Below are 27,997 nucleotides of genomic sequence, written 5' to 3' on the forward strand. Positions count from 1 at the left end.
AGTGACACAAAACCTGAGGAATGAAGCTGAATCTCAGGGACACCCTGGAGCCAGTCTGACCTGCAGCCTGAAGAAGATTGATGTTAGCTTACCTCTAGACTCATGAGTGATAAGAATATACGCTTGTCGTAGGTCACTGAGTTTGGGGGAAGTTTGTTACAGAACAGTACTGTGGCAATAGCTGACTCATACAAAGACCAAAATGTGGAAGCAGAGAGAAAAAGGGCAAGTGAAGTAGGTGGCTGACATATGAGTAAGGAAGGAAGTGGTGGTGGGGTCTGAGGAGAGAGCAGGTAGGGAAAGGCCCCTGAGAAGAAGAATGAGTGGACAAGAGGTAAAGGCATGCGGCAGCTGCAGTGCCCTCGGGTGCTGGGATACAGGCGGTGGGACAGCAGGAGTGCATGCACGCACGTGTGCACACATGCACACGCATATCCCCTGTGCCTCTGATGAGCACTGCACCTTTTTGCTGTCTTTGCTCATTGTTGCCAAAGTCTGAGAGGTTTCCAGGGAGTACTGGTTTGATTCCTAACCTGTCTAGACTTCCAGTTTGGGGCTCTACCTTGGCTTATGGTCACATTGTGTCAATGGAGCAATAAATGAATCTAAAAAGTACCAACTAGTGAATATAAAAAAAAGAAGCAGACTCACAGATAGAGACAGCAAACTAGTGGTTACCAGCGGTGAGAGACGGGGAGGTACAAGCTCTTGGGTGTAAGATAAGCTACAAGGGTGTACTGTAATCTCCGGGGAGTATAGCCAGTAGTAATGTAATAACACCAAATGGAGTGTAGCCTTTAAAAACTGTATAAAAAATAAAACCAGCAAAAAAGAATAATAAAAATATGAGTGATCTAAGGACAGAACGTTCCTGAGTACGTCTTTAAAAAAAGAATTATTTATATATTTGGCTATGACAGGTCCTAGTTGAGGCACTCAGGATCTTTGATCTTCACTGTGGAATGATGTTTTAGTTTCGGCATGCAAACTCTTAGCTGTGGCATGTGAAGTCTTTAGTTTCGATATGTGAGATCGTTTCCTGACCAGGGACCAAACCCCGCACCCCTTGCATTGGGAGCTCAGAGTCTTAGCCACTGGACCACCAGGGAAGCTCTTCAACAACTTGCAAAAGTGAAAATCACATCTACTGTTTTCTCTCTTCGCCCTTCTCTAACAAAACAGGCCAGATGCTGTTCAGCTCCCCTTGCTCCAGATTTGAGTTGGCGCTTAGAGAAAGCAGTCACAGAAGGAAGTGCTCTTAACAAAAGTGCACTTATTGGCTTCTTACCCTGTGCAGGGTGTGCTAAGTGCTTTACATGTGTTTATTCATTAATCCTCTTAATCACCTTGTGAGAGCACACACAAAGAAGGACCTGGGGACTTCCTGGTGGTCCCATGGCTAAGACTTCACGATCCCAATGTAGGGGATCTGGCTTAGATCCCAGGTCAGGAACTAGATTCCACATACTGCAGCAAAGATCCTAGATCCCACATGAGGCAACTAAGAACTGGAGCAGCCAAATAAATACATAAATACATTTTTTTTTTAGAAAGAAGGTTCACAGTAGTGAGGGCCCCAGCTCTGAATCTAGACAGACCTGGTTTAAACTCCAATTTTGCCAGTTACTAGTGGGCTTCCCAGATGGCGCTAGTGGTAAGGAACCTGCCTGCCAATGTAGGAGACTTGAGACATGGATTCGATCCCTGGATCAGGAAGATCGCCTGGAGGAGGTCATGGCAACCCACGTTAATATTCTTGCCTGGAGAATCCCATGGACTGAGGAGCCTGATGGGCCACAGTCCATAGGGTCGCAGAGTCGGACGCAACTGCAGTGACTTAGCATGCATGCAGTGGGACTAGTATTTTACCCCCCTGAGTCTGTTTTTCATCATCTGTAAAATGGGGATGATTCTTATAGCGCTTTGCCATTGTGAGAGTTAAGTGGGATAATGAATGTAAAGAGATGGGCACATCATAGGCGCTCAGTTGGAGAAGGGACTGGGTTTTACTCACTTTTGAATTCCTGTCCCCAGCACAGTGCCTTGCACACGGGAGGTGCTTGGAAGCTGTTTCCTGACCTGACCTGATGGGAAGTCCTTGAGGCTTTGGGAGCTGCTGGTGGTAGCAGGTTCTGAGGTACAAATGCTCCCTCCCGGCCACCTTTGCCAGGCCCCCTCTGTTTACCACTGAAAGTTTTCAAAGGCAACGGTGCATCAGTAATCCACCCCACACCCATTTCCCCAGCGCCCTCTTTGTAGGAGGCTCTGTGATTTTTTTTCTCATGTCCTGGTTTACACTGCCCTCTGGTGTGTGTTTATGGGACATGCATGTCAGGTGGGTTTGTGGTGACTTTTTCTTGACATTGGAGAAAAGAGGTTCCCGTATATGCACTGTTTGCCATGCAGCTGCGGGGAGAGTTAATGATTAAGGACCCCTCCCCAATTTAGATGGAAACTCTTGAGGTTTACCAGACACGAGAAGCATTTTACCATGTCTCTGACCGCTTGACTAGCACACAATGCCATCCTTCTGGAATCAGGCTTCTTCCCTGTGTTCTGCTAAAGACCCCAGAGGAGCAGGGGTAGAGTTTATTTGATTCCCCCTCTGCTGTCTGGCTTCCTGTAATTCCCTAGGCACCTAGTTCTTGGGCTGCCCAGGTGGCACTAGTGGTAAAGAACTCGCCTGCCAATGCAGGAGATGTAAGAGATGAGGGTTCAATCCCTAGGTCAGGAAGATCCCCTGGAGGAGGACATGGCAACCCACTCCAGTATTCTTGCCTGGAGAATCCCATGGACAGAGGAGTGTGGCGGGCCACAGTCCATAGAGTTGCAAAGAGTCAGACATGACTGAAGTGACTTAGTATGCACCCACCTAGTTCTTATCACTGCCTCACTATTTGTTCTAGAGGGTCTGGATTCAGAGCAGGCCAAGCAAAAGCCAGAACTGGCCCTCCCTAACCAGTGTCTAAACATCTGCCCGGTTTACCTCTTCCCACCAACTGCCTCGCTCTGCTGTCTCCTCTCAGAGCTGAGCCCCCAGTGAGTGACTGTAAAGTGAGGTTCTGCGGGGCAGAGGGGTTGGTGGAGCTAAGGTCTAGCTCACCTTCCTTCCACCTTGCCATGTAACCTCCCAGAAGCATTTGCCTTTTATGGTTAGGCTGGATCATGAAAATGTTGATATACAACAACTTATGACCCACAAAAACATGGATTAAAAAAAAACCTTATTTAGGCACTAGACCCTATATGTGCTAGTGATGGCCCTGGGATCCCAACCCCACGCATTTGGGACCCCTCCTCCCTCCCCCAGCTCATGGCATGGCAGGATCCCAGACTGCAGAGCTGCAAGGAGGGCCCTACAGCCCTCGAGAAGGTTGATTTCAGGGCCCAAGATCAGCCCGCTTTCTGCATCAACCCTCTGTTTCCATGTGGGTTCTGCGGTGACCTCTGTGCCAGGCTTGGTTTGGGGGGATGCAGCCAAGAGAGAGGATAAGCCCTTTTTGCTGGATGGCCTATACACACAGACTTTTCTGGGAGCTTCAGGAGGCCTTGGGCTTCTTGATACACCGAGCGTCCAAACCCTCACCTCTACTGCTGAATCGAGGCAGTCAGGCAGCTTCTGGAGCTCCACTGCCCCCAGGAACTCCTTAGGGTGACTCCCATGCCCTGCCAGACCTCAGCCCAGGGTGAGGGGCATCTAAAACTTGCCCAGGGGATGACCGCAAAGTGGCCCAGGAGGCTTTAAAGCTGCAGAGTAAGGGAAAGTTTAGGAGTTACAGTACGCAGGGCTTGTCTAGGATGAGAGTTTTGGCTGCTGTCTGTCCTGATGTCTTGAAACTTGATGGTGCAGGTTAGAGACTTGGTCTCTTTCCAGAAGGATGAAAACAGAAGAGGGAGTAGCTCAGCTCGGGCCATTTAAATCCATAATCCATTCACCCATTTATTTGTTAAACAGTGATTATTGAGTGCCTATATGTGCTAGGCACTGTGCTAAGTGCTTGGTGTATAGCAGTGAACAAAACAGACGAAAATCTCTGCCTTCCTGGCATCGCAGCATCTTAATGTTAGCTGGGCAACAATACTTTTAAATTTTTTTTCAAGGTTTCTAGAATGACTACTTTTTTGTTTTATAATCGGTAAAAATTTTATTAAAATAAAAACACAGTCTAATTTTTTTCCACTTCACCAAGGGAAAAAATGCATCAGAATTTGAACTGAGGGACTTAAACTAGAGTCGGAGAGAAGGTTTCCTTGCAAAATTGACTAGTTGCTGATAAGAGTTAAGTAAGATAATTTAAGTTGGTATGATGGACAGAGTGGTAGATTTGGAGTGAGAAAGCTTGGAAATGAATCTCAGTTTTCTGGGTGACCTTGAGCAAGCCCTTGCTCAAACTCAGCTTTCTATTTTGAAAAATGCAGCTGGCTGCTTAAGGAAGATAACATCCACCAGGCGCCTGGCCCAGAAAATACGCTCTGAAGTGTTAGGTGATCTTGTCCAATCAATGCCAGTTATAAGACAGCATCTGCAAGCTTTGTGGAGGGCTCATCATTCACTGCCACCAGAGGCTACAGTCCTGATAATGAAAATTGCCTGGAGAAGAATCACAATTAAAAAAAAGTATTTGTTTACTTGGCTGCACCGGCTTTTAGTTGCCTCTCACAGGGTAGTTCCCTGATCAGGGATGGAACCCAGGCTCCCTGCATTGGGAGCGCGGGAGTGAGTCAGCCATTCGACCACCAGGGAAGTCCCCACAGTTCTTGAAAAAAAAGAAAAAAAAATCAGGAACACAAAGCCACTTTTCCATTGGTCCTTGCCCACATTGGTTTTGCTCCTTCAAAAGACTCCATCACGTGCGGCGGCCCAGAAGTCGGGGGAAGCCTAGAGGGCCCGGAAGCACCGCCTGGTGGGAGGCGGCGGCTCGCGTTGCTGGGCTGGTGTCCTGGCAACCCCGGAACGCGCCTCCGCGGGTGAAGCAGGTGGCCGCGGCGTCCCTCTTGCCCTTGGCTCCCGGATCCTCGGCCTGCAGTTCGGCAGTTCGGCTGCCGGTTGAGGTTGGTGAGTTGATGTCGGCCGTATCCTCCTTGGAGGCCTCGGAGCGTAGAGCCAGGCCTCCCTTGGGGGAAGAGGTGGACCACCCAGCGGAGGAAGGGAAGGAGCATCTCAGTGGGCGGGTGAGGGCCCAGGGAGCTCGGCGGGCATCCGAACCCGGAAACGCCCAATCAGAGAAAGCGAGGGAAGCTTTGATCAAGAGGCCAGCCCTGCCCTCTAGACTTTCCGTGGCCCCTGAAGTTTCTGTTTCCTTTGATTGATGCCTTTTTTTTAAACAAAGGTCTTTTCTTTGTCTCCGGCTCGCTTTTTAATATTTAAATCAACATCTGCATAGCTGAGTCCATGGACGCTGGAAGCGGTCCTCCGGGCTCTCATCTCCGCCTCCTCTACAGCAGAGACCTGAAGAAGGTTCAAGAGAAAGGAGACTCTGACATCACCACGGGAGAGAAGAGATACAGTTGAGTTTAAAAAAATCAGGAGGGCTGACTGAGATTTGGTTGCCCCAGCCAAGTACACTGAACCAGAAGGCATCTTTTGACGTTTAAAAGAAGGCTAGTTTGGGACCCCGTAATAGGGACTATTTGTATTGATACTGTCTGTATTAATCCAAGGTCTGGTAAGGCAGAGAGCAGCATCGAGGCAGGCGTTCTCATAAATGACCTCCCTGGATCTCCTAATATATCTCACGGAGAGGTATATTACAAAGAATGAAGGAGGACATAGGTTTGACCTGCCCAGTGCGTCAGTCAATAAATGATAAAGCTGGGATTTGACATGAGTCTTCCAGTCTCCAAACCCAGGCCCCCACTTCTTTTTTCTCTGTGCTAATATATCAGATTTGTGGCACTGTTCATCGGATGGGACAGCTCAGGTAGAAATTAGGAACACTTTAGTGAAAGGTTTAAATTAAACAGTGGATGGGAGCTCTGTGATTGATTTTTATGGCTGAAGAGAATGTTTAGGGGTACATTTGCCTTTAGAGAACAGTGCTGTGGAGAACAGCTACAGTCTCTCAGAAAACCCCCAAGTGAGTACATGTAAGTGGGTAGCCTTCATGCCACAAAAAGAGATTGTAGAACGTTCCATCTCTGCCCATTAGAGCTTGGTCTTTGGTCTTCTGCATTCCAGGTGCATTTACAAGTGCAGGGAGAGGGTGGAGGTATGATTTACTACCTACCTACAACTGGGGCTTCCCTGGTGGGTTTGACAGTAAAGAATTTGCCCTCAATGACTGGGGTTCAATCCCTAGGTCAGGAAGATCTCCTGGAGAAGAGAATGACAACACACTCCAGTATTCTTGCCTGGAGAATCCCATGGACAGAGGAGCTTGGCGTGCTACAATCCATGGGGTCGCAAAGAGTCGGACACCACTGAGTGACTCAGACTTTCACTTTTCCTTACAAGCAGGGGCCAGTGGAGCAATAGAAATTAGAGCCACTAATTGCCCAAGGTGGCTAGTTCAGCAAGCAGAAAAAGGTTCTGGGACTCTAGCTTTAAGCTCCAGAATGTTCTGCAGTTTTCAGGTTGATCAGGCCTAAAGAAGGGTGCTGCTGTTTTAAGGGTGGGTCGGAGAAGGCGATGGCACCCCACTCCAGTACTCTTGCCTGGAAAATCCCAGGGACGGAGGAGCCTGGTAGGCTGCAGTCCATGGGGTCGCGAAGAGTTGGACATGACTAATCGACTTCACTTTGACTTTTCACTTTCATGCATTGGAGAAGGAAATGGCAACCCACTCCAGTGTTCTTGCCTGGAGAATCCCAGGGACGGGGGAGCCTGGTGGGCTGCCGTCTTTGGGGTCGCACAGAGTCGGACACGACTGAAGTGACTTAGCAGCAGCAGCAAAAGGGTTTCAGGTTTCTAGGTTAGGGCTCCTGGAAGAACACCAGACCCTGAGATTGCCACGCCACATTAACCAAAGACCCATGGCTTCCTTTTCTGCTGGAGAGGTGTATCCACTCAGGAGACCACATCTGAGCTCAGCTTCATATGGAGTCCACAGGTTTCAGTAAGGAAAGGAGCTCCATGAACCAGCAAAGGCTGAGTGCACAACTCTGGATGTGTATGCATTTTTTCCAGCAGAGAGGACCCAGGACTTTCTTTATTTCTTGGAGGGAGTCTGTGATTCAAAAAAGGGTTAAAAACCACTGTCCTAGATCTTTTGTTTGTTTGCTGAGCAGATAAACAGGGATTGGAAACCAAGTGTTTGGTTAAAGAGTATCCACAAGAAGCTAACTTGGCTTGCTGTACTATTTTCTCCCCGCCAGACAGTGCTATTGTGTAACTCAGCTGAGATGACAGCATGTGAAAGTGCCTTGGTTATGTAAGGTGTTATTCCTGCCTAACGGAAATGGAAATAATTATTGTGAATTTCACAGATGGTACCAGAGAAACAGACTTTCTTCTGAAACAGATTTTCCCCCCCTCAATTCCTTTCTAGTCATCAGAACTTTCTCTTAGGTTGGACCATCTTTTTTTTTGTCTCGAAGTGTTTTGATTTAGGATTTTCAAGATCATGGCTCACTGGATATCTTTTGCATTTGCGTAACAATGAACATGATAATGGTGACCCTTTCAAGAAGGATGTTCCTTAACTTAGCATGTCTTGCCTCAGGCTACAGTGCTAGATAGAGAGGTGGGGCAGGCATTGTGAGCTGGGCAAAACAGGTCACTGACTTGCTGAAAGTAACTTGATGTTACTCTACGCAGTGGAGGCATCAATATCAGAATGTTAGAGTTTGGACTTGGATTTCCAGCCCTTTTCTCCCACCTGAGGAGACGTGGAGAGGCAGCCTGGGGTCAGGCTTAAGTGTCTCCAGAGCATGTTTGAAGCTGAGTTTCTTTTAGGAATTCCCGGAACTCAGCCGAGTCTGGAGAAAGTGCCAGTTGAGCAGGCAGACCCCTCTTCCAGCCCTTGCTGGTCAATCTGCAGAGTCTGCTGTTACGGCAGCTGCAGGCTGCTGTCTAGAATGTTGCCATCACAAAACTTCTTAAGTAAACAGGGAAATAGGCTAAATTTGTAGATGTGATTTCACTGGCTCGTTGCTTAGGGCTGCATAATATATTTACATTTTACCTCTCAAAAAAAAAAAAAAAAGAAACCCCAAAACTTGTGAGGGGGGCCCCCTCTGATACCATCCTTAGCAAACAATCCTTGCTTTGGTGAATTCGCCAGTCCCCCTAGTGGCCGAATACAATATACAATGTGAACTATTTAGAAAAGGCAGTCCCTGTTAAAACCTATGGGCAAGTATTGTCATAAGTAAATGCTATGATAAGTAACTCAGAACTGACGTTGAGTCTCAACCCAGAAGACATCTCTGCTCTTAATTTTATTTTTTTCTTTACATATGTGGGTCCTTTCTGCATCTTTGTATATACATTTCATACCCTTTTCATAGATGTTACTGAAAGTAGGGCCTTGGAATGAAAGAGCATTTCTCATAGGTTTTGGAGGACATAAATGGCCAAATTACTCTTCAGTAAGATGGAGGTTTTTTTCAGCAGCAGTGTACAAAAATGTCATTCCTCCAAGCTGTGCCAGCCTTAGGTATTTGTAAACGGATAGCAAATAATATCTTATTTTAAGTTCAACTCTTTCACTAATGTAAGGATGAATTTTTTTCCCCAAACATATATTGCCTATATATGTGTGTTTAGTGAATTACCTAATCATGTCTTTTGCTCATTTATTTTCCTTTGGGTATAAGATTTTCATCTTATAAATTTTTAAAAACTCATGCTTTGTCATGATTATTAGCTCTTTTTAATTTATTTTTTATTTTTTTTTCAGTGTTACAGCTCTATTTTATTTAGAAGATAGCAGGAGAGAGAGTGAGAGAGAGAGAGAGAAAGAAAAGAGCGCACGCACGCGGGAGAGAGAGTCCGTGAGAAAGCGCTTTGGCTCCTCCTTTTATATGTTTTTTCCTCCACCTGGGCCTGCCCTATGCAAATTGGGCTTAGCCAGGAGTGCTGTTTGTTCTGCCTGAAGTCTTCACTCTGGTCCTCGGACCTTCTTTGACCTTCCTTGTCTTCTAGTCACCGCCATTTGGACTCCTTTTCTCTATTCTACCTACCTAACATTCCCCCCTCAAGAGATGGGAGGCCCAATTCTTTGGGAATAGGGGCGTCGAGGTCTTTCTGGCTACTTCCTGCTGAACTGGGACGGCGAGGGGTATTGGGCCTCCCCCTCTTGCTAGTCTCAATCCTCAGAGTCCTTATAGCGGTGTCCAAGGGTGTGTGATATTTTCCGTGGTCAGCTGTAGTTTTATATCTTTGTTGAACTGGCACTGCATGTTGTAGCTGGTTGACCTTAACTGGAGGTCTTCTGGAATCTGAGACTGGGCTGCGTGAGCTTTCTGCTAAGTTCGTTTTTCGCTGTCCCGGTTTCCAGCACAATGGGCCTTCCCCTGCACTGGGTTTCTTCGCCTTCCGCTTCTAGCGTGGGAGCTTCGCTGAGTTGGGCTCCTGCTGTGCTTGGCCTCTTCCGCACGGAGGTTGTTTCAGCCAGGTTATATCTGAGTCACGGCACCATAGATATCACGCGAGTGTATGTTCCTCGGTTCTTTGTCTTGTCACAACAAAGATTTGGAGCGACGGACATTAAAGCCCTTGGCACATCACAGCTCTTGGGTCCTAGACAAACCGTGCTACAGCTCTTAGGCAAATCAGTGTTACAGCTCTATTTTATTTAGAAGATAGCAGGAGAGTCCAAGACTTGAAGAGAAGAGAGTGGAGGAGTGCATGGGGAGGGAGGGAGGGAGGGAGAGTGAGAGAGAGAGAGAGTGAAAGAGAGAAAGAGAGAGAGAGCGCATGCACGAGGGAGAGAGAGTCCCTATTAGCTCTCTTTTAAATCCTGTATGTTATGAATCTATTTATAGTTTGCTATGAAAGTTTCAAGTGTGTGTGTATTCAAATCTACGCCTCTTTTCTTTTGCTTGTATTTTATACCTTTCTTAGAAATAACTTCCCCACTCTAACATTATTTAAACATTCACTTGTTATTTTTTCAGATACATCTTTTAATTTTTGCATTCACATTTGTAATTCATTTGAAATTTATTTGGGGATAAGGGAGGTTTAATTTTATTTTCATTCCAAATGGTTAATTAGCTGTTCCAGAAATATTTTTTTGAATGATCCAGTCTTTCTTCACTGCGATAAAATGCCGCTATTATCACATAACATTTTATTCTAGCTACATTTGCTGTTTTGTTCTGTTGATTTATCTGTCAGGGTTTGTGTCAGTTCCATCATAATTATTGTAACATTAAATTACATTTTTTGTTGTTTTGTTTTTTTGGCTGCACTGTGTAGTATGTGGGGATCTTGGTTCCCCAACCAAGAATCAAACCCACGCCCCTTGCAATGGAAGCTCAGAGTCTTAACTACTGGACTGCCAGGGAAGACCCTAAACTACATGCTATGAGTTATACTCCATTGCTCTGTAACCTCGTACAAGTTATTTGATATTTCTAGTACTCGGTTTCTTTATGGGTAAGATTACTTCTGTTTTATTTGTAATTGTGGCCTCTTTTCCATTTCTTATACTGTTTACTTACATTAAAATTTTTTTCTTGAACTCTATCTACATTTTTAATTTTTTCCATGAACCGCTAATTCTGTTAATCATCTTTATTTCATTCATTTCTGCTTTTATTTTATGATTTCTTATCATTTTGAGGCATTTGTCTTTTTCCTCTTATATCTTGAATTGAAAGTTTAGGTCATTAATTTTAGAATCTTTGTTTTCTGACACTATAGCCTGTCACTTGTAAGATGGACATTTTTCACAGTTTGGGTCTCTGAAGTTGGATGGGTCTTACCAGTACCATGGGCCCACTAACCCCTGTGAAGTAGTTGATATAACTTTGCTGGATGAGCACTGAATAACGCAGAGGTGTGTCTGTGGTTTGGAAGAAAATTCCAGAGGCACTTAAGAAATGCTCCGTCACCTACATTCTTGTTGCATTGAGATCAATTTTGGTGGAAAATGTGGGCATCAGGGATTGAGGTGAAAAGTGATTCAATAATCAGACTTTTGAATGTGTGTAAGGTTTAAGAATGCCTCGTGCTCAGTCGCTCAATCTTGTCCGACTCCTTTCCTCTGTCCATGGATTTTTCCAGGTAAGGATACTGGAGTGGGTTGCCACTTCCTACTCCAGGGAATCTTCCTGACCTAGGGATCAAACTCGAGTCTCTTGCGTATCCTGTGTTGACAGGCAATTTTTTACCACTAGCACCACCTGGAAAGCCCCACGAGTGCCTTTAGCCATTTAATTTTGCTTTTATTTTCCTTCTTTAAATACGTACAGGATTAAAATCTATATCTAAGTAAGTCTAAAAGGATTCTTCAATGAATATAAAAGTCCAAAATGATAAAGCACGTGTCATAATTTAATTGGCCTCCTCTGTTCTTTGTGGTCCATAAAATAATGTTTTTACAACTGATGGTGTCTTACATTCAGTAAAATACAGTGTATGCATTTAAGGCTCTAGGTTCTAGTCACTGCTTTATTTGAATCCACAAGTTTTGATATATTGTATTTATGTCATTGATCATTAAGTACCTCATGAGTCACATTATGCTTTCTTCTATTATGTGAAATGTTTGGAGATGTGGTTTGAGTTTCCAAGCTTATGGGTGTTTTTTGGCTGTCTTTTTATTATTGATTTTTAATAGTATTGTGTGTGGTCAGAGAGTGTGGTCTGTATTATGTTCTTGATACCACATTTGCGGTTCCATATCTGGCGCTGCTGGAGACCTGTGCTCTTTCTTCACAGCTCTGCCCTCCACTGGGTTCCACTCCATCCCAATTACTCACTCCTCAAGCAAATAGTTGGCCCTTGTGTATGGAGGGCTGCCCTAGGCTGCATGACATGTTGTGCTTAGTCGCTCAGTCATGTCCGACTCTTTGCGACCCTGTGGACTGCAGCCTGCCAGGCTCCTCTGTTCGTTGGGATTCTCCCGGCAAGAATACTGGAGTGGGCTGCCATGCCCTCCTCGAAGGCGTGGCTCAGGGCCTTGTGCCAAAACAGCTCTTCCCACACTTGGCTGGCTCTGAGAATCACCCGAGGTGCTTCTTAAACATACAGATTTCCGGGTTGCTGCCCCCTCCCTGTAAGTTGGCTTGGAGCCCTGGAATCTGCATGTTGAACAAGTGTCCCATGGTGATTCTCATCACTGGATGCGTGTGGAGAATCAGGAGGAGGGGCAGGATAGAATGAGTGCAGTGATGGAACTGGGCTTGAAGAGGAGGAATTTCACTGCCAAGCATGAGCCTAAGAACTACTGAGGGAGTGAGGCTTCTGCAAAATGTGGATTCCCAGGCTTCACTGACCAAGATTCCAGTTTGATGGATCTGTAATGGGATTTGGGAATCGGTATTTTTGAATTATTTCTTATTTTTTAATGTTTTATGTTGTTTTTTCTTCCACCACCCCATTTAATTTTTTTTTTTATTTTATATTGGCGTGTAGTTGATGAACAGTGTTGTATTAGTTTCAGGTGTACAGCAAAGTGATTCAGTTATACGCAGACACGTCTTTACTCTTTTTGAAATTCTTCTCCCATTTCAGTTATTACAGAGTATTGAGCAGAGTTCCCTGTACTTTACAGCAGGTCCTTGTTGGTTATCTATTTTAGCACCCTCTTTTTTCCATTGATTCTGGTAAGCTGTATTTTTTTTCTTTTTTGAAAAAACTTTTAATTTTATATTGCAGTAGGGCCAATTAACAATGTGATATTTCCAGGTGGACAGCAAAGGGACTCAGCCATACAAATATATGTATCTATTCTAAACTCACCTCCCATCCCAGGCTGCCACATATCATTGAGCAGTGTTTCCTGTGCTATACAGTAGGTCCTTGTTGGTTATCCATTTTAAATATAGCAGTGTCCATCCCAAACTCCCTAATGATCCCATCCCCCATCTTGCCCTGCTGCTGCTGCTGCTAAGTCACTTCAGTCGTGTCCGACTCTGTGCGACCCCAGAGACTGCAGCCTACCAGGCTCCCCCGTCCCTGGGATTTTCCAGGCAAGAACACTGGAGTGGGTTGCCATTTCCTTCTCCATAGCAACCATAAATTTGTTCTCTAAGTCTGTACGTCTGTTTCTGTTTTGTAAATAAGTTCATTTGTATCATTCTTTTTTTAGATTCCACATTTTTATAAGGGATGTCTGACTTCACTCATATGACCATCTCCAGGCCCATCCATGTTGCTGCAAATGATGTTGTTTCATTTTTTCTAATGGCTTGAGTAATATTCCATTGTGTATATGTATCACATCTTCTTCATCCTGGGAATCTGTATTTTTAACAGGCCTCTCAGGTAACTCTGATGCAACAGTTCTTACCCTGAGAAACCCCAGGATGAGGGTATTGTGAGAGGACAGATTAGGTAGAATTTAAAAACTTTGTAGAGTCACAGGCAAGTCCTCTTAAGAGTCAAGTGTTTGGTAATAGAGTTGGGTCTTGACAGGTGTGGGAAGGATATGATTCACCTGATAGATGAATTTGAGAGGGAGTTGATAGGAAATGAATAAAACCTGGCTAAGGGGTAGTCCCATTGATGGATGGTGGGAATTTGCAGAGGTGCCCAGGAGATGCCACACACATGTGAATCATTAAATGGTAGGTGGAACAGCAGTCATTCTAAAAATGTACTCCAGCGTCAGAGAAGTCTGACTCTTATTTCTGAGAATTTTCTTATAGTTTTTTAAAAAGAAATTATTTACCATCTGGGAAAAAGATCAAGTGGGAGGTATTTTCATGAATGTAACCCAGTGGTGATATCTATGTGTTGCAGGTACCAAGCGCAAAGATCTTCTGGAATCTAAGGGATGCTTTGCCAGCGTAATATCACCTGGCAGAAGGGTCAGCCCCTCATCTACTGAAACAGGTCTAAGTGTCGGTGGGCCTCTCAGCCCTGGCAGAGGCTTTGTCCACCTAGAGTAAGTAAGGGTCCAGGGAAGAGCCGTAAACATTGGGGTCAATTCTAAGCAGGGGACCAACAGTCTGAGAGGGAGTGTGACATGTTTACAAGACCATGGATTCCGGAGCCAGACTGGGTTCAAATCTCACTCTGTCACTCGGTATCTGTGTGAATTTGGGCAAATTACTTCACCTCCCTGGGCCTCAGCTTTCTTATCTGCAAAAAGTGGGGGCAGGTGGTGGTAATACTTCAGGAGATTGTTGTGAGGATGAAATGAGGTAATGCATATAAAGTGATTCGAAGACTCCTTGGCATAAAACACAGGCTGTGCAAGGGCTCGCTATTATGAAGGTGAAATTAAACTATGTATTTTTGGGAATACAAATATACACACACAGGTGGTAAATCTTTTAAAAAATATTCATTTATGTCTTTTTTGGTTTTGGCTGCACTGTGTCTCAGTTGTGGCACATGGGTGTTCGTTGTGGCGTGTGGGATCTTAGTTTCCTGACCAGGGATCAAACCTGTGTTCCCTGCGTTGGAAGGCAGGTTCTTAACCCCTGGACCACCAAGGAAGTCCTGGTGGTAGACTCGTAAAGAACAGCAAAGAAATGGTTGCCATGACACTCAGAGTCAGGATTGTAGTTCCCTCTCTGGGAAAGGGACACAGATGGTTTCTGGGGAGTGGGAGGAAAGGGCTGGCCATGTGTTATTTCTTGTCTTGGATGTTGGCTTTATAAGTATTTGTAAAACTGCACTGTTTTATATACTTTGCTCTGTTTGATTTCTTATGATAAAAAGTCTTAAAAAGCTTTTTCTAACAGTTTTTGTTGTAATGAAAGTAATTTAGCGGTTTCCATGGTGGCTCAGTGGTGAAGAATCCTCCTATCAATGCAAGGGACATGGGTTCAATCCCTGGTCCAGGAAGATCCTACATACCAGGGAGTGACTAAACCCTTGCACTATAACTTTTGAGTCCACGTGCTCTAGAGCCCGGGAACTGCAAGTACTGAGCCCTTGAGCCTGTGCTGTGCAACAAGAGAAGTCACCTCAATGAAGAAGCCACAGCTAGAGAAAAACATGTGTAGCAGCGAATACCCAGCACAGCCATAAATACATAATTGAATTAAAAAATAAAGTTATTTAAGTTCATTATAGGAATTTTGAAAATATAAAAAACAACCACCATGGTAATCTTATCTCTTAGAGAATTGGTGTTAACTTTTTTTATATGCATGAAAGAAAATCTATTTCTTATGCATGGAAATATGTAATTATTTTTCACAATTAAGATCATAGGGTCACTAAGAGTCGGACACGACTGAGCGACTTCACTTTCAGTTTTCACTTTCATGCATTGGAGAAGGAAATGGAACCCACTCCAGTGTTCTTGCCTGGAGAATCCCAGGGGCGGGGGAGCCTGGTGGGCTGCCATCTATGGGTCTCTCAGGGTCGGACACGACTGAACCGACTTAGCAGCAGCAGCAGCTGCAGCATACTACTTTTTTGCAAAACCTGCTTTTTCCAACTTTGCATTTACCCACTCTTTCACAGTCACCTGTTTATCTGTCCATGTCCTCTTCCCCTTGACCCTAAGCTCCTGAGAGCAGGGACTGTTTGGATCCCCAGTGTCTAGACCAATGCTTTCCACAAAATGTACTCAGATATGTATTTGTTGAGTGAAGCAAGTAGGTAGATGGTCCTAAAGTTTTTTTGGAACATTTCCTTTATCTTGGCAATGTTTTCTATGCAGTTAATTCAGCAAACACAAATATATAAAAAGTATTTAGGAGAGACATATATCACCCAGTGTCAAAGTTATCATACATTTGGAACTGGGAGGGTGGACTCTGAGTTGTTGGCTTTTTTGCTTTATCTGCACACTACGGAAGTTCAAAGACATTAGTATGGGTATCTTTACTTAAAACTGATGTTGGGCTATGCAAGACTGTGAGTTATGGACCCAGGGTTCTTTATGATTTTTAGGTAACATAGTCTAGAGTTAACCTGCAGATCCAGCTCGGCCCCTCTCTAGGGTGTGTGTTGTTAGTTTCTTTGAGGGCTCATTTCCTTTGCAAATGGAAATGATTCTACTGGCCCCACCTATAATAACAGGATTTTTTGTCAGGAGCAAACAAAATGATCAACATGAAGTTGGTTTGAAATGATTCCAATATCAGGGTGGCATAATATTTTGAAAAAAGATCCTATGACTTGATAACAGATAACTCTACCTGAAAGCATTGTCCAAGGCCATCTATCAAATGCTAGACCACTAAGACCAGAAGTGATGGCTTTTTCTGTTGATGCCCACAATAGCTCATTGCAGGCATTTGTAACTACCAGGAAGTTCTGTACTAAACATAGTGCTCTGTTATTATAGCCATTTCAGTCGAGGCTTGTTTTTGATTATTTCTTTCTCTTTTCTTTATACTGATTGATTTTTTATTTCCGTTTAATGATTTTATTGAACATGCATTTTCTGGGTAGCAGTTTTAGTTGAAGCATAATTCATATACCATGTAATTCACCAGTTTAATAATGCAACCATTATCACAATCCATTTTAGGACATTTTTATTGCCTCCTTAAAGAAACCTGTCACCCTCATGTCCCCTATCCCTCCAGCCCTGGATAACCATTAATTTTATCTCTATGGATTTACCTGTTCTGGATATTTCATATAAATGGAATTACCAATATTTGGTCTTTGGTGTCTGGCTTATTTTATTCAGCCTGATGTTTAGATGTATGCCAGGAGTAGAATTGCTGGCTTATATGATAATTCTATATTTAACTTTTGCACACCAAACTGCCTTTAAGCATGCATCTTTTGAATATATTTCAATCCCCTCAATTACAAATAAATAAATTATATGCTCATGGACTTTTATTGAAGAGTAGTCCTAGTTTTCATACGTGAGGGCAATTCTAGTGTAAGAGATGTAAGATCAGGTTGTAACTTCCAATTTAAGCACATCGACATTTTCATCCTTCTGCTTCCTTTCCAGCCCTGCTGCAGAGTTGGATCTGAAATCCTCCTCCTCACATTCTGATCACTCCTCTGAAACTTCACTGCCTGAAGTCCAAAAGGATAAATATCCCCAGGAATTCAGCCTGCTCAAGTTGCAGACAAGTGAGTAGGTTACAGGTCCTCCTCCATGTGCCTCCATGCCCAGGGTCTTTGCAGAAGGCTGCCATACTGTTGGGTGCCATTCGCTGAAGACCCACTAGGTGCCTGGCATTCAACATGCTTCATATCTAATTCTCACAACTCTGTGGGGTAGCTACTGTTATATGTTTTTCAAAATTAAAATGCCTTATAAACATAAAAGTACTATAATAAAATATTAAAATAATAAAGAAGCATGTAGAATATGAAAACCCCTTCCCCAATATTTTCTAATCATCCCCCTATTCTGCTCCATAGCTGTGAAGAGTTTGATATCTATTCTTCGAGAATTTTGAACTGTAAATGTATATGTATTTGAAATATATATGTATATGTATAAACATATATATGCTTAATATATGTATGTTTAGATATATATATATATTTATGGATTGTAATATACCACCATATTTTCACTGATAGAAAATAGTACAAAATTATTTTCAAAGTATTGTTTTCACTCAAAGTATAAGTAGATCATGGATTCTTTCTGTGTCAATACATATAGACCTGTGTGGCTGATACAGACCTACCTGTTTTACACAGATGGAAACTGAGGCTGGAGAGATTCATTCACCCACACAAGCACACATAGTTAGGAAGTGAAGGGATGGGATTACAATTCAAACACGCCTGCCTCCAAAGCCTCTGGTCGTTCACAGCCACCAAGGAGACAAGAGTTTCTTAAGCAACCCTAGAGCTGTCAGACCTTTCACCATTCAAAATCACTTGAGCAGTTTTATAGGAAAAGGGTCAGATGAAGAAACAGAGACCCTGAGAAGTCCATCAACTAGCCTAAGGTCTCAGAGCAGCCCTTCTCCTTGGTCCTAATCACATTGCATCTCTCTTTGTTTCTGCAGCCTGAGCATGTGCCACTGTTGGCTGCCAACACCATATGCCATCTGGTTAAGATGCCATGGGTGTTCTAGCCCTTCCTCTGATGGGCTTTCTATTCCTATACATTTATTAGAGTGAAGATTGGCTCACAGATGCTTGTAAAGCTGTCTCTGAGCTTCCTAACCCATACATCACTTCCAACCATAAAACTGGCTTTATTTTTGAAAGAGAGGGTAAAAAGGAAAAAGAGAAGAGCCCTCTTAGATAGCTTTCTTTCTACTTCCCTTCTTTTGTGCCTAGTCCCATAGAGGTTAACACTGCCCCTGATGTAGAATTACGGAAATACACACATTGATAACAGGTCATACAGCCAGATGGTGCCGGGGGTGGGGGTGGGGCTTCACACCATTTTGTTATCCAGCTCCACTGTGAGGCTGGGAGCAGTGCTGATGGAAGCATTTCTGATGTCTTGCAGAAGATGGGCAGCGTCCTGAGTGGACATTTTACCCAAGGTTTAGCAGCAACATCCACACCTACCATGTTGGAAAGCAGTGTTTCTTTAACGGGGTCTTCCTCGGCAATAGGAGGTCTCTATCAGAGAGGATAGTGGACAAGAGCCTTGGGAGAAAGAAATGTGGTAATGTTTTCCTCCTGAATGTTCATTGTGCAATGCCCCAGAATACTCGTGAGTTGTCATTCCAGCGGCCCAGCCTTGTGTGGCTGGGGCAGACCTAGGGGGTCACTGTGTCATCCAGGTGCAGCCAGAAAAATAGGAAAGACAAGGGGATGGTTGGCAGGCTGCACTTTTTGGCAAAGAACTCACACCATATGCTGATCCACATTTTTGTTTTTCTCTGAGTTTCATAAAATGCTAATGTGATATTTAAGTCATCAGATAAGATCTATCAGATACTTATTAATAGAAATCTCCATTGAAGTCCGAGGAAAAGAATTCATGTTTCAATTAGATGTTGCTTGTCATATGCGTTTAAATCGTGCTTTTGATTCTTTACAAGGAAAACATCCTTTAAACCTTAGCTTCAGTGTGTGTTGTTGTTTTGTAGCTGATTTAATGAAAGGTAGATGTGATGAGGAAGTGTATATATGTATCTCCTCAGCTTGTGACTTGGTGAGTTCTCTGTTCCAACTTAGCCATCATAAATTTATTGAAAGACCCTAAAGAGTTTCTGAATACCAAGGGGACCATTTATGGCACACGCTTCCATAGAAGTACCTGTATAGGAGTCAGCAAGTGCTTCAGGGAAGAATAAGATGGCTGTAGTAGGAATACAGGGCTTCCCTGGTAGCTCAGTTGGTAAAGAATCTGCATGCAATGCAGGAGACCCCAGTTCAGTTCCTGGGAAGATCCGCTGGAGAAGGGACAGGCTACCCACTCCAGTATTCTTGGCCTTCCCTGGTGGCTCAGCTGGTAAAGAATCCACCTGCAGTGCGGGAGACCTGGGTTTGATCCCTGGGTTGGGAAGAGCCCCTGGAGAAGGGAAAGGCTACGCACGCCAGTATACAGAGAGAAAGAAATAGAAACTTCTACTCAGAGCAGAGACAGGTAGTTTTGAAAACCAAGGCTTTTCCTTGGGTAGGTTAGTTGCTAAGTCATGTCAAACTCTTGTCCAACCCTATGGACTGTAGCTCTCTAGTCTCCTCTGTCCATGGATTTTTTAGGCAAGAATACTGGAGTGGGTTGCCATTTCCTCCTCCAGGGGATCTTCCTGACCCAGGGATCGAACGCATGTCTCCTGCATTGACAGATTCTTTACCACTGAGCCACCAGGGAAGCCCTTGCATGGATAGAGAATACACCAAAAGCCAGACTAGAGGAGGTGAGAAAGTAGTCACTGATATGGGGACTTTGAGGAGTCCTGTGTCCTACCCAACTCCTGAGATCAAAATCTAGTGGCTGAGGGGACGTGAGTCTAGCCGGGGCTTCTGCCTCACAGGGTGGCTGGGGGAAGACCTTGAGCTTCCAGATGAAGTGGCATCTCACCGGACTGTGCACAGAGAGCAATGATAACTCTGGGCAGTGTTTGGGGAGAAAGCCCGCTGAGGGTCTCATCCACCCAGGAGATGTGGACGAATAGCAGCATTTCTGTGCCTTGTAAAGACTGTGGAGCTTAGGACAGAGAGAAAGAGAGAGAGAGAGAGAGAGCAAGCGAGCAAGCCAGGGGAGCTGGTTGTACGGCTGGAATGCTGGCAGGGCACCGTATGGTGTACTGTTGACCACCAAGCCAGGGGTCATATGGGAATAAATGTGTGTTTCACCTGATACACGGCAGACAGGGATAGCTTCAGAGGATCAGACTAGATGGCCCATTTTAGTAGACAACAGAAAATAGATACCAGCTCTCAGAGAGCAGCAGGTACCTGTGTGGTTTGCAGATGGTGACCCAGGACCCAAAGCCTTCTCATAGATCCTGATGTCATGTAAGCCTGCTGTACACACTCTTGACTTCTAACTCCTGAGATGCAGTCCTAGGGAGGAAGAGCAAGTATTTATTTAACTGGTTTAAATCTGGAACAACTGAGAAAAACAAAGAAGGGACTAAGTTTAGCTGTCTATTACTTAGGCATGCTTTTGGCCACAAGTAAGAGAAAAATCAAATTATCAGAGACTTAAATTGTAAGATATTTATTAAGTAATTAACAAGAAGCTTTGGTGTCTAAGTGACCTATATGGTCTGGTTGCCCAATGATCTCATCAAAGACAGGCTCATTTTGGGTTTTTTGATGTATTACCATTCTTCATAATGTTGGATTTTTTTGGTCTAGATGCTTGTCCCCTTATGGTTATAAGATAACTGTTGTAGTTTTAAGCATCATATTTGTATTCAAGACATAAAAAAGGAAAATCTCCTGTTGCCTTCCCCTTTTAGAAGGAAGGAAAGTTTTCCCATATGGTCCTTGGGGGACTTCCTTGTCTCACTGGCCAGAACAGGGACAACTGCAAGTATATATTAAAAGTAAATGAGGAGGACTTCCTTGGTCGCTTAGTGGTAAAGAATCCGCCTACTAATGCAGGAGACATGGGTTCCATCCCTGGCCTGGGAAGATCCCACATGCTGCGGAGCAACTTAGCGACTAAGCCCGTGTGCCACAGCTATTGAGCTGCAGAGCCCAGGAGCTGAAACAACAGAAGCCCGAGCACTGTAACTAGAGAAAAGCCTGCACAGCCACCAAGACCCAGCACAGCCAAAAAGCAAAGTAAATGAGGGACTTTCCTCGTGTTCCCAAAGCAGGAGCTGGGGTTCAATCCCTGGTCAGGAAACTAGATCACACATTCTGCAAAAAAGAGTGAAGATTCCCAAGTGCCATGGCCAAGACCTGGCCCAGCCAAATAAATACAAACATAAAGAAAAAACTTTTAAAATAAGTAAAACATTTAAAAAGAGTCCTGTCTGTTGGGTGTGAGCAAAGAAGGAGGTTGTGTCCCCAGCTGCATGTCCCTGCTTCTAGTCCCAAGGTACTCTTGCAAGCCAGGATTATTTCCTTGGGAGAGGCATCCGGCGTTGGAGGTGCAGGTTTAAATGGCCATCCTGTGCCAGCCTCACTCCATGGGAACTCATGTGGTTGGTTTCTTGTTCCTGGGGCATTGGAAGGGGCTGGGTCGGGTGTCAGAGCCTGGGCTGAGTAAGCAGTGTTTACTCAGCATCAGTAGACTTTTTCCTGACTCCTCTTCACCATGAAGGCCACCTCCCACTGCTGCGCCACCTCATTCTTCTTCTTTTTTTTTTTTTAATTAATTTATTTATTTTTGGCTGTGCTGGGTCTTTATTGCTGCATGAGCTTATCCCTAGTTTCAGTGAGAAGGGGCTACTCTCTAGTTGCAGTGCCCAGGCTTCTCATTCGGGTGGCTTCTCTTGTGGAGTATGGGCTCTAGGGCTTAAACAGTTGTAGCACATGGGCTCAGTAGTTGTGGCCCCCAGGCTCTAGAGCACAGAATCAATAGTTGTGGCACACGGATTTGGTTGCTCCACAGCACGTGGAATCTTCCTGGACCATAGATCGAACCTATGTCCCCTGCATTGGTAGGCAGATTTTATCCACTGCGCCACCAGGGAAACCCCTGTCCCGGTCTTTGAGACAGAAGGAGGAGCCAGAACCCTTATTAGTTGAGATCCAATCAGAGAGGCAGAGCCCCAATTAAAATGGCCTCTAATCCCTGAGGAATTCAGGGATTCAAAGTGCACTAATGCTTAGGAATGAAAAGATTTCAAGTCAGAGTTTATGCTCATGATTGCAGATAACTTTTGATTGACCATTCATTTTAAACCAAACCATCCCATCAAACCTCAGTTATTGTTCTTTCTCAGGGTAAAGTAATCATAACACCTTTTAAAAAATGTGTCAAACATAGGCTCACACTTTAAAAAAGTTTTTTAATCTGTTTTTTAAATTTATTTTTTACTTTCATTTTATTTCAGGCTCACACTTTTCATCTCCTCAAGGTGAAACAATCATAAACAGAACATTTAAGAAACCTATATGTACCTAATGATAAAACACTGAATTATCCTATTTCCATTGTCATGTCCATGACATGACATGACAAAACCACTAATTTGAAAACATTCATGCGCCCCGATGTTTATAGCAGCATTATTTAGAGCAAATCTGTGGACCATCTTCAGCTCTTTTTATGATTTCGTTTTTAAACACCATTCACAGTTCTTGACCCCAGGAATGGCATCCCAAAGTTAACTCCAGGAGATAATCCATATATGTATCCAGAACAGAGTAAAGGCTTCCACAAAGCAGGATCAACTCTCCCTCCGGTGAATTTTTCAATGTAAGTGTATGTTAATACTAGCATTATTTAGTGAACTTTAAAGGAATTATATTTCTCTCTGTTACATATAAATTATATTTTGCAAGGGGTGAATCTCAACAAGACATAGTTGGTGAAAATTTCTAAAAAAGTCCACGTCTTTCCTTAGTGTATGTATATATGCCTGTGTGTAACTGAGATCATACACAGGATCTTGACTACTAAAAGGTAGTTGCTAATTTTGTTCCTGTTATTATTACTACAAATATCAAGGCTTCCATTTTCATTCTGAATCACATTGTTGGATAGTAGGGTTGACTTACACTCGGAACTAAGCATTGATGAGAAAGGGAGTGTCACTAAATTAAAAGAAAAATAGTTGATGTGGTACATTAAAAATATTTTAGAAAATTAATCACGTTCTGAAGAAAACAAAACCACTAATTTGAAAACATTCATGCACCCCAATGTTTATAGCAGCATTATTTACAATAGCCAAGATACGGAAACAACCTCAGCAGATGAATAGATAAACAAGATGTGTGTGTGTGTGTGTGTGTGTATATCTTCCCTGGTGGCTCAGATGGTAAAGCGTCTGCCTATAATACAGGAGACCTGGGTTCAATCCTTGGGTCAGGAAGATCTCCTGGAGAAGGAAATAGCAACCCACTCCAGTACTCTTGCCTAGAAAATCTCATGGACGGAGGAGCCTGGTAGGCTGCAGTCCTTGGGGTCACTAAGAGTCGGACACGACTGAGCGACTTCATTTTGACTTTTCACTTTCATGCATTGGAGAAGGAAATGGCAACCCACTCCAGTGTTCTTGCCTGGAGAATCCCAGGGACGGTGGAGCCTGGTGGGCTGCTGTCTATGGGGTCGCACAGAGTCGGACACGGCTAAAGCGACTTAGCAGCATGGCCCTTAATGGTTTTGAAGCCCATACATGGCAATTAAAACAAGAAAATAAGACATTGTATTGAACACAATGAAGTATTGATATCTTTGCCATAGAAGCCATACCAATCTGATGGTTGTCTTTTCTGATTTTCAGAGTGCCTTATGAAAAGAAATTTGATACATTTATTCCACTTGAGCCTCTTCCACAAATCCCCAAGTGAGTTATCTCAACATATTTCATATTATCCTACCTTTATGAAAATATCAATTATTTATTTTCTCCTATGGAAGAGCTCATAGACACCTGAGGCATAGGGACCTTTTGAATCCCGGCAGTTGGGTGAGGCAGTTTGAATGGAAGGTTCCTGGTTTTGAAGGTCAAGTGTCTATGGAGTCTAGCTGCTGGGCTGCTTACATCTTCAGCAGATATAATTGACAGACTGCCAGATGCCACATGTTATTATAGGCATGCACCATGACAGGTTTTATGTGGAGAAACAGTCAGGGTCCTTGCTTTCCAAAACACAAGAGTTTGTTGGGAAAGAAAGACATATACTTGAATAAATGCAGCCAGGGAGGATGGTTAGAGTTTGAAGAGGCAGAGTAAGTTTGAAGAGGCAGAGTAAGCTAGTACTTCTGTATTTCAGGAAAGTATTATTCCTCTGATCTTTTCTTTTCTTTTTAAAAAATATTTGTTTTTATTTATTTGGCTGTGCTGAATCTTTTAGTTACAGCACGCGGGATCTTTAGTTGCTACATGCAAACTCTTAGTTCCAGTTTGTGAAATCTAGTTCCCGGAATCCCTGGTTCAATTCCCAGGGACTGAACCTGGGATCCCCTGCATTCAGAAGGTGGAGTCCCAGTCACTGGACCACCAGGGAAGTTCTCATTCTTCTGACCTAATAGTTTAGCTCTGCTCCATTCTGAACCAAAATATTTTGATATGTGGGTTATCTTTATTTTTTGAAGAATTCTGTCGTTCCCACTGATAGTTCTCTTTTGACTAAAAAATTCCTTAATAGGGAGATTTTCTAGATAGGAGAGCTTTTTGGCTTTTATTGTGTAATTCATTCTTACTTGTATTACCTTGTGATCAGAAAATATTGTTTTTATTATTTTTATTTTATGGAACTTATCAAAGTTTTCTTGTGAGCTAATATATATTCAGTTTTGGGACTCTTTCCATTTGCATTTGAAAGTGCATTCTAGGGACTTTCTGGGTGGTCCACTGGTTAAGAATCCACCTTGCAGTGTAGGAGATGTGGGTTTGATGTCTGGTTGGGGAACTAAGATCCCGTGTAATGTGGAGCAGCTAAGCCCATGAGCTGCAACTAAGACTCAATTCAGCCAAATAAATAAATAAGTAAATATATATTAAAAAAAAGAAAGTACATTCTATTTTATCAGGATGAAAATTTAGATACATACCCAGAAGATTTATCTTATTGTTTATTGTTTAGTCCCTATTTTTTCTTACCCATTTTTGTCCCCTTGACCGCTCATTTGGTCCACTTGGACTAAGAGTTGGTGTGTTAAAATGTCCAAATGTTAGTGTGTTTCTCTTTATTACTAGTAGCTTTTAGCATTGCAAAAATATCTTTCTTTTTTCTCATTTAATGCATTTTGTCCTGTGTTATACCGAGCCAGATATTAAGATTACAACTCTTACTTTGCTTTGTTTGCATTTGACTAATATGCTTTTGCCCATTCTTAGACTTTCAAATTACTGTGTTTTACGTCTTTCTCTCAGAAATAGAACTGGATTTTTCTCCATGAGTCAATTTGAAAAGTAGTTTCTCTAAGAGGTGATTTAGGGTCACTTGCATTTATTGATTTGACAGATTTGATTTAAATTCTGTCAGAATAGTTTGTTGCATGTGTTATGTACATTATATTTACCCTGAGTCTTTCACCATTTTATTTCAACAAAAGTTAAACAATTATTTCTTTGGATGTTTAGGAATGCTTGTGTTTTTTGTTCTATTGGTTCTTTATGCTGATATCTTCCTATATTGCTTTTTGCCCTGATTTTTTTAGCTGGGCTTCTAGTGGGTTGGCCAAAAAGTTTGTTTGGATTTTTACACAAGATGCTATGAAAAACCTGAACAAACTTTTTGGCCAACCCAATATTATTGTGTTGTCAGCTTTAAATGATATCCCGTCTATTCCTGACTTCCCTGGTGGCTCAGACGGTAAAGCGTCTGCCTACAGTGCGGGAGACCCGGGTTCAATTCCTGGGTCAGGAAGATCTCCTGGAGAAGGGAATGGCAACCCATTCCAGTATTCATGCCCCATCCCAAAAAAGGGGCTCAAAGAAATATAAAAAGCTTTCCTCATAGCTCAGTGGGTAAAGAATCCACCTGCGATGCAGGAGACCCTGGTTCGATTCCTGGGTTGGGAAGACCAGCTGGAGAAGGGATAGGCTGCCCATTCCAGTGTTCTTGGGCTTCCCTTGTGACTCAGCTGGTGAAGAATCCACCTGCAATGTGGGAGACCTGGATTCGATCCCTGGGTTGGGAATATCCCCTGGAGAAGGAAATGGCAACCCACTCCAGTATTCTTGCCTGGAGAATCCCATGGACAGAGGAGCCTAACAGGCTATAGTCCGTGGGATTGCAAGAGTCAGACACGACATAGCGACTAAACCACCACCACCATCTATTCCCACGTGTGGTAATCCTCCTGTCTTCTTACAGGGGCTTCCTTACCTTCAGCAGGTTTATCAGGGTGTTTTCTCAATCATAATGCATTTCTCCCCCCAAGTATGAAAATTCTAGCGGCCAAAAGATGAAAGCATTCTTCATCTTCCTGTTCTGACTCATCCCAGGAGCCAGACTTCCCAAGACCTCTTGGATCACACACAGCACAGCCCAACATGTGCCCTTTCAAATCTCAACAGACCTGGGAGGATGCCAGGTGTCTGTATTAGCTGAGGTCTCAGGAGAAAGCAGAAGGCATACTTTTCTGTGATTCTGAAGACAGTTTAATGAAACGACTGTTTACCAATGAGTGAGCAGGTTGAGGGAACTCACATGGGAGGGTGAAGCACCCAGGGACTCCCACCAGTGGGAAGCTCTTAATAACGTCTAGGTCTGAACAGCAGAAGAACTCCTGGTTCACAGGGCAGTGAGAGAATGGAGAAGGGCTGTTGTAAAGGAGCTGTGGCCGTGGACAATACAGCCACTCCAGAACTGGGGTACCTCAGGAGACAGGGTGGGAGTCAAGGAGCTCAATAAGACACAGCTCAGTCTCTGTCTTGGCACCTTCTGATCTCCTGTGGGTGCTTCCCACTAGCCAAGCCCAACTCAAAGGTGGGGGCAGGGAGGAGCCAAGGTGCTGCAGGGTACAGGGCTCAGATTCCTGGGCAAAGAGGGACACAAAAGAGACATGGGTTTGGGGAAGGGACAATGACGACAACTAATATGATGGGTTTTTAAAAAAGTATTAATTTGGCTGCATCAGATCTTAGTTGCGGCATGCAAGATCTTTTATTGCGGAGCTCAAGCTTCCCTCCAGTTATGGCACGCAGCTTCCAGAGCACACAGGCTCAGTAGTTGTGGCTCGCTAGCTTAGCTGCAAGGCAGCTTAGTTCTCTGACCTGGATTAGCCCACGTCCCACGTATTGGAAGACAGATTCTTAACTGCCGGACCACCAGGGAAGTCCCAATACGGTGACTTTACGTTGACACCTGGTCTCCAGCATTGGAGGCCTTCTTACTTTTGGAAGATGGAGTACCTTGTCTCCTGAAGGTGTTCGCAAATTTTGCGTCAGGCGGACTGAAATGGTGTTGTTCTCTTCCCACAGCTTGCCTTTCTGGGTGAAGGAAAAGGCCAACATGCTGAAGAGCGAGATAAGAGAAGTTGAAGAGCTTGACGACTGGCAGCCAGCGGTCTCCTTGCTGCACAGTTTGCTACCTGCTGGTGGGTCAAAGGACTTGCAAAAAATAGCATAACAGCTGGAGGCAAGCCCGGAAGAGCAGACATTTGAGAGGCTTCACAATGGAGAGGAGAGAGGCAGAGCCTCTCCCAGAGTGGATGGTATCCTTTGCCCCGAGGTGGCCCCTGGGCAGATGTCACGGCTGTGGGTCGCTGTTAAGTGTATGCTCGAGAACTGGTAGTCTTGAGATGGAGCACAGCCTTTAACTCTGCGCCTCTATCCGCAGGTTCTTTGGACTTTCCAAGACAGTCCTGAACAGAAGGTCCAGGAAGCAGGCCCTGACTGGCCCCTGGAGAGCCTTTTCCTGTTGAGTGCTTTTGTTAGTGCAACTGTTCTAAATCAAATGCTTGACTTGGACGCAAAATCACTGTGTCTTGCCTTTTTAAACGTTGTT

The 27,997-nt window shown here is 43.8% G+C and overlaps 1 protein-coding gene across 17 annotated transcripts; it reads left to right on the plus strand.

Annotated features, from left to right (window-relative positions):
* The first annotated feature begins 4,958 nt into the window (after window positions 1-4,958).
* SPATS1 (spermatogenesis associated serine rich 1) lies at window positions 4,959-27,967 on the plus strand. 17 transcript variants are annotated; one of them, XM_086371901.1, is made up of 9 exons: window positions 4,959-5,056; window positions 5,385-5,507; window positions 13,856-14,000; window positions 16,992-17,116; window positions 18,465-18,626; window positions 22,670-22,790; window positions 23,821-23,883; window positions 27,472-27,587; window positions 27,830-27,967. In XM_086371901.1, exons 2-9 carry the CDS (start codon window positions 5,393-5,395, stop codon window positions 27,856-27,858), a joined length of 876 nt encoding a protein of 291 aa, XP_086228027.1. In that variant the 5' UTR covers window positions 4,959-5,056; window positions 5,385-5,392; the 3' UTR covers window positions 27,859-27,967. The 17 variants fall into 17 exon arrangements, with proteins under 17 accessions (XP_086228027.1, XP_086228028.1, XP_086228031.1 ...); XM_086371902.1 differs by having other exon boundaries at window positions 4,959-5,052; XM_086371905.1 differs by lacking the exon at window positions 23,821-23,883.
* The last annotated feature ends 30 nt before the right edge of the window (window positions 27,968-27,997 follow it).

This window comes from Bos grunniens, chromosome 23 (assembly GCF_055505025.1).
Source record: "Bos grunniens cultivar Pamir isolate PY7600 chromosome 23, Bosgru_T2T1.0, whole genome shotgun sequence".
Lineage (NCBI taxonomy): Eukaryota > Metazoa > Chordata > Mammalia > Artiodactyla > Bovidae > Bos > Bos grunniens.

Excerpts from the sequence above, each read along its gene's own strand:
- SPATS1 (XM_086371899.1), top strand. The coding sequence starts at position 5,393 with ATGGACGCTGGAAGCGGTCCTCCGGGCTCTCATCTCCGCCTCCTCTAC. Across the intron at positions 5,508-13,855 it reads CACGGGAGAGAAGAGATACA|GTACCAAGCGCAAAGATCTT; the intron begins GTTGAGTTTAAA and ends TATGTGTTGCAG. Across the intron at positions 22,791-23,820 it reads CCTCCGGTGAATTTTTCAAT|AGTGCCTTATGAAAAGAAAT; the intron begins GTAAGTGTATGT and ends TCTGATTTTCAG.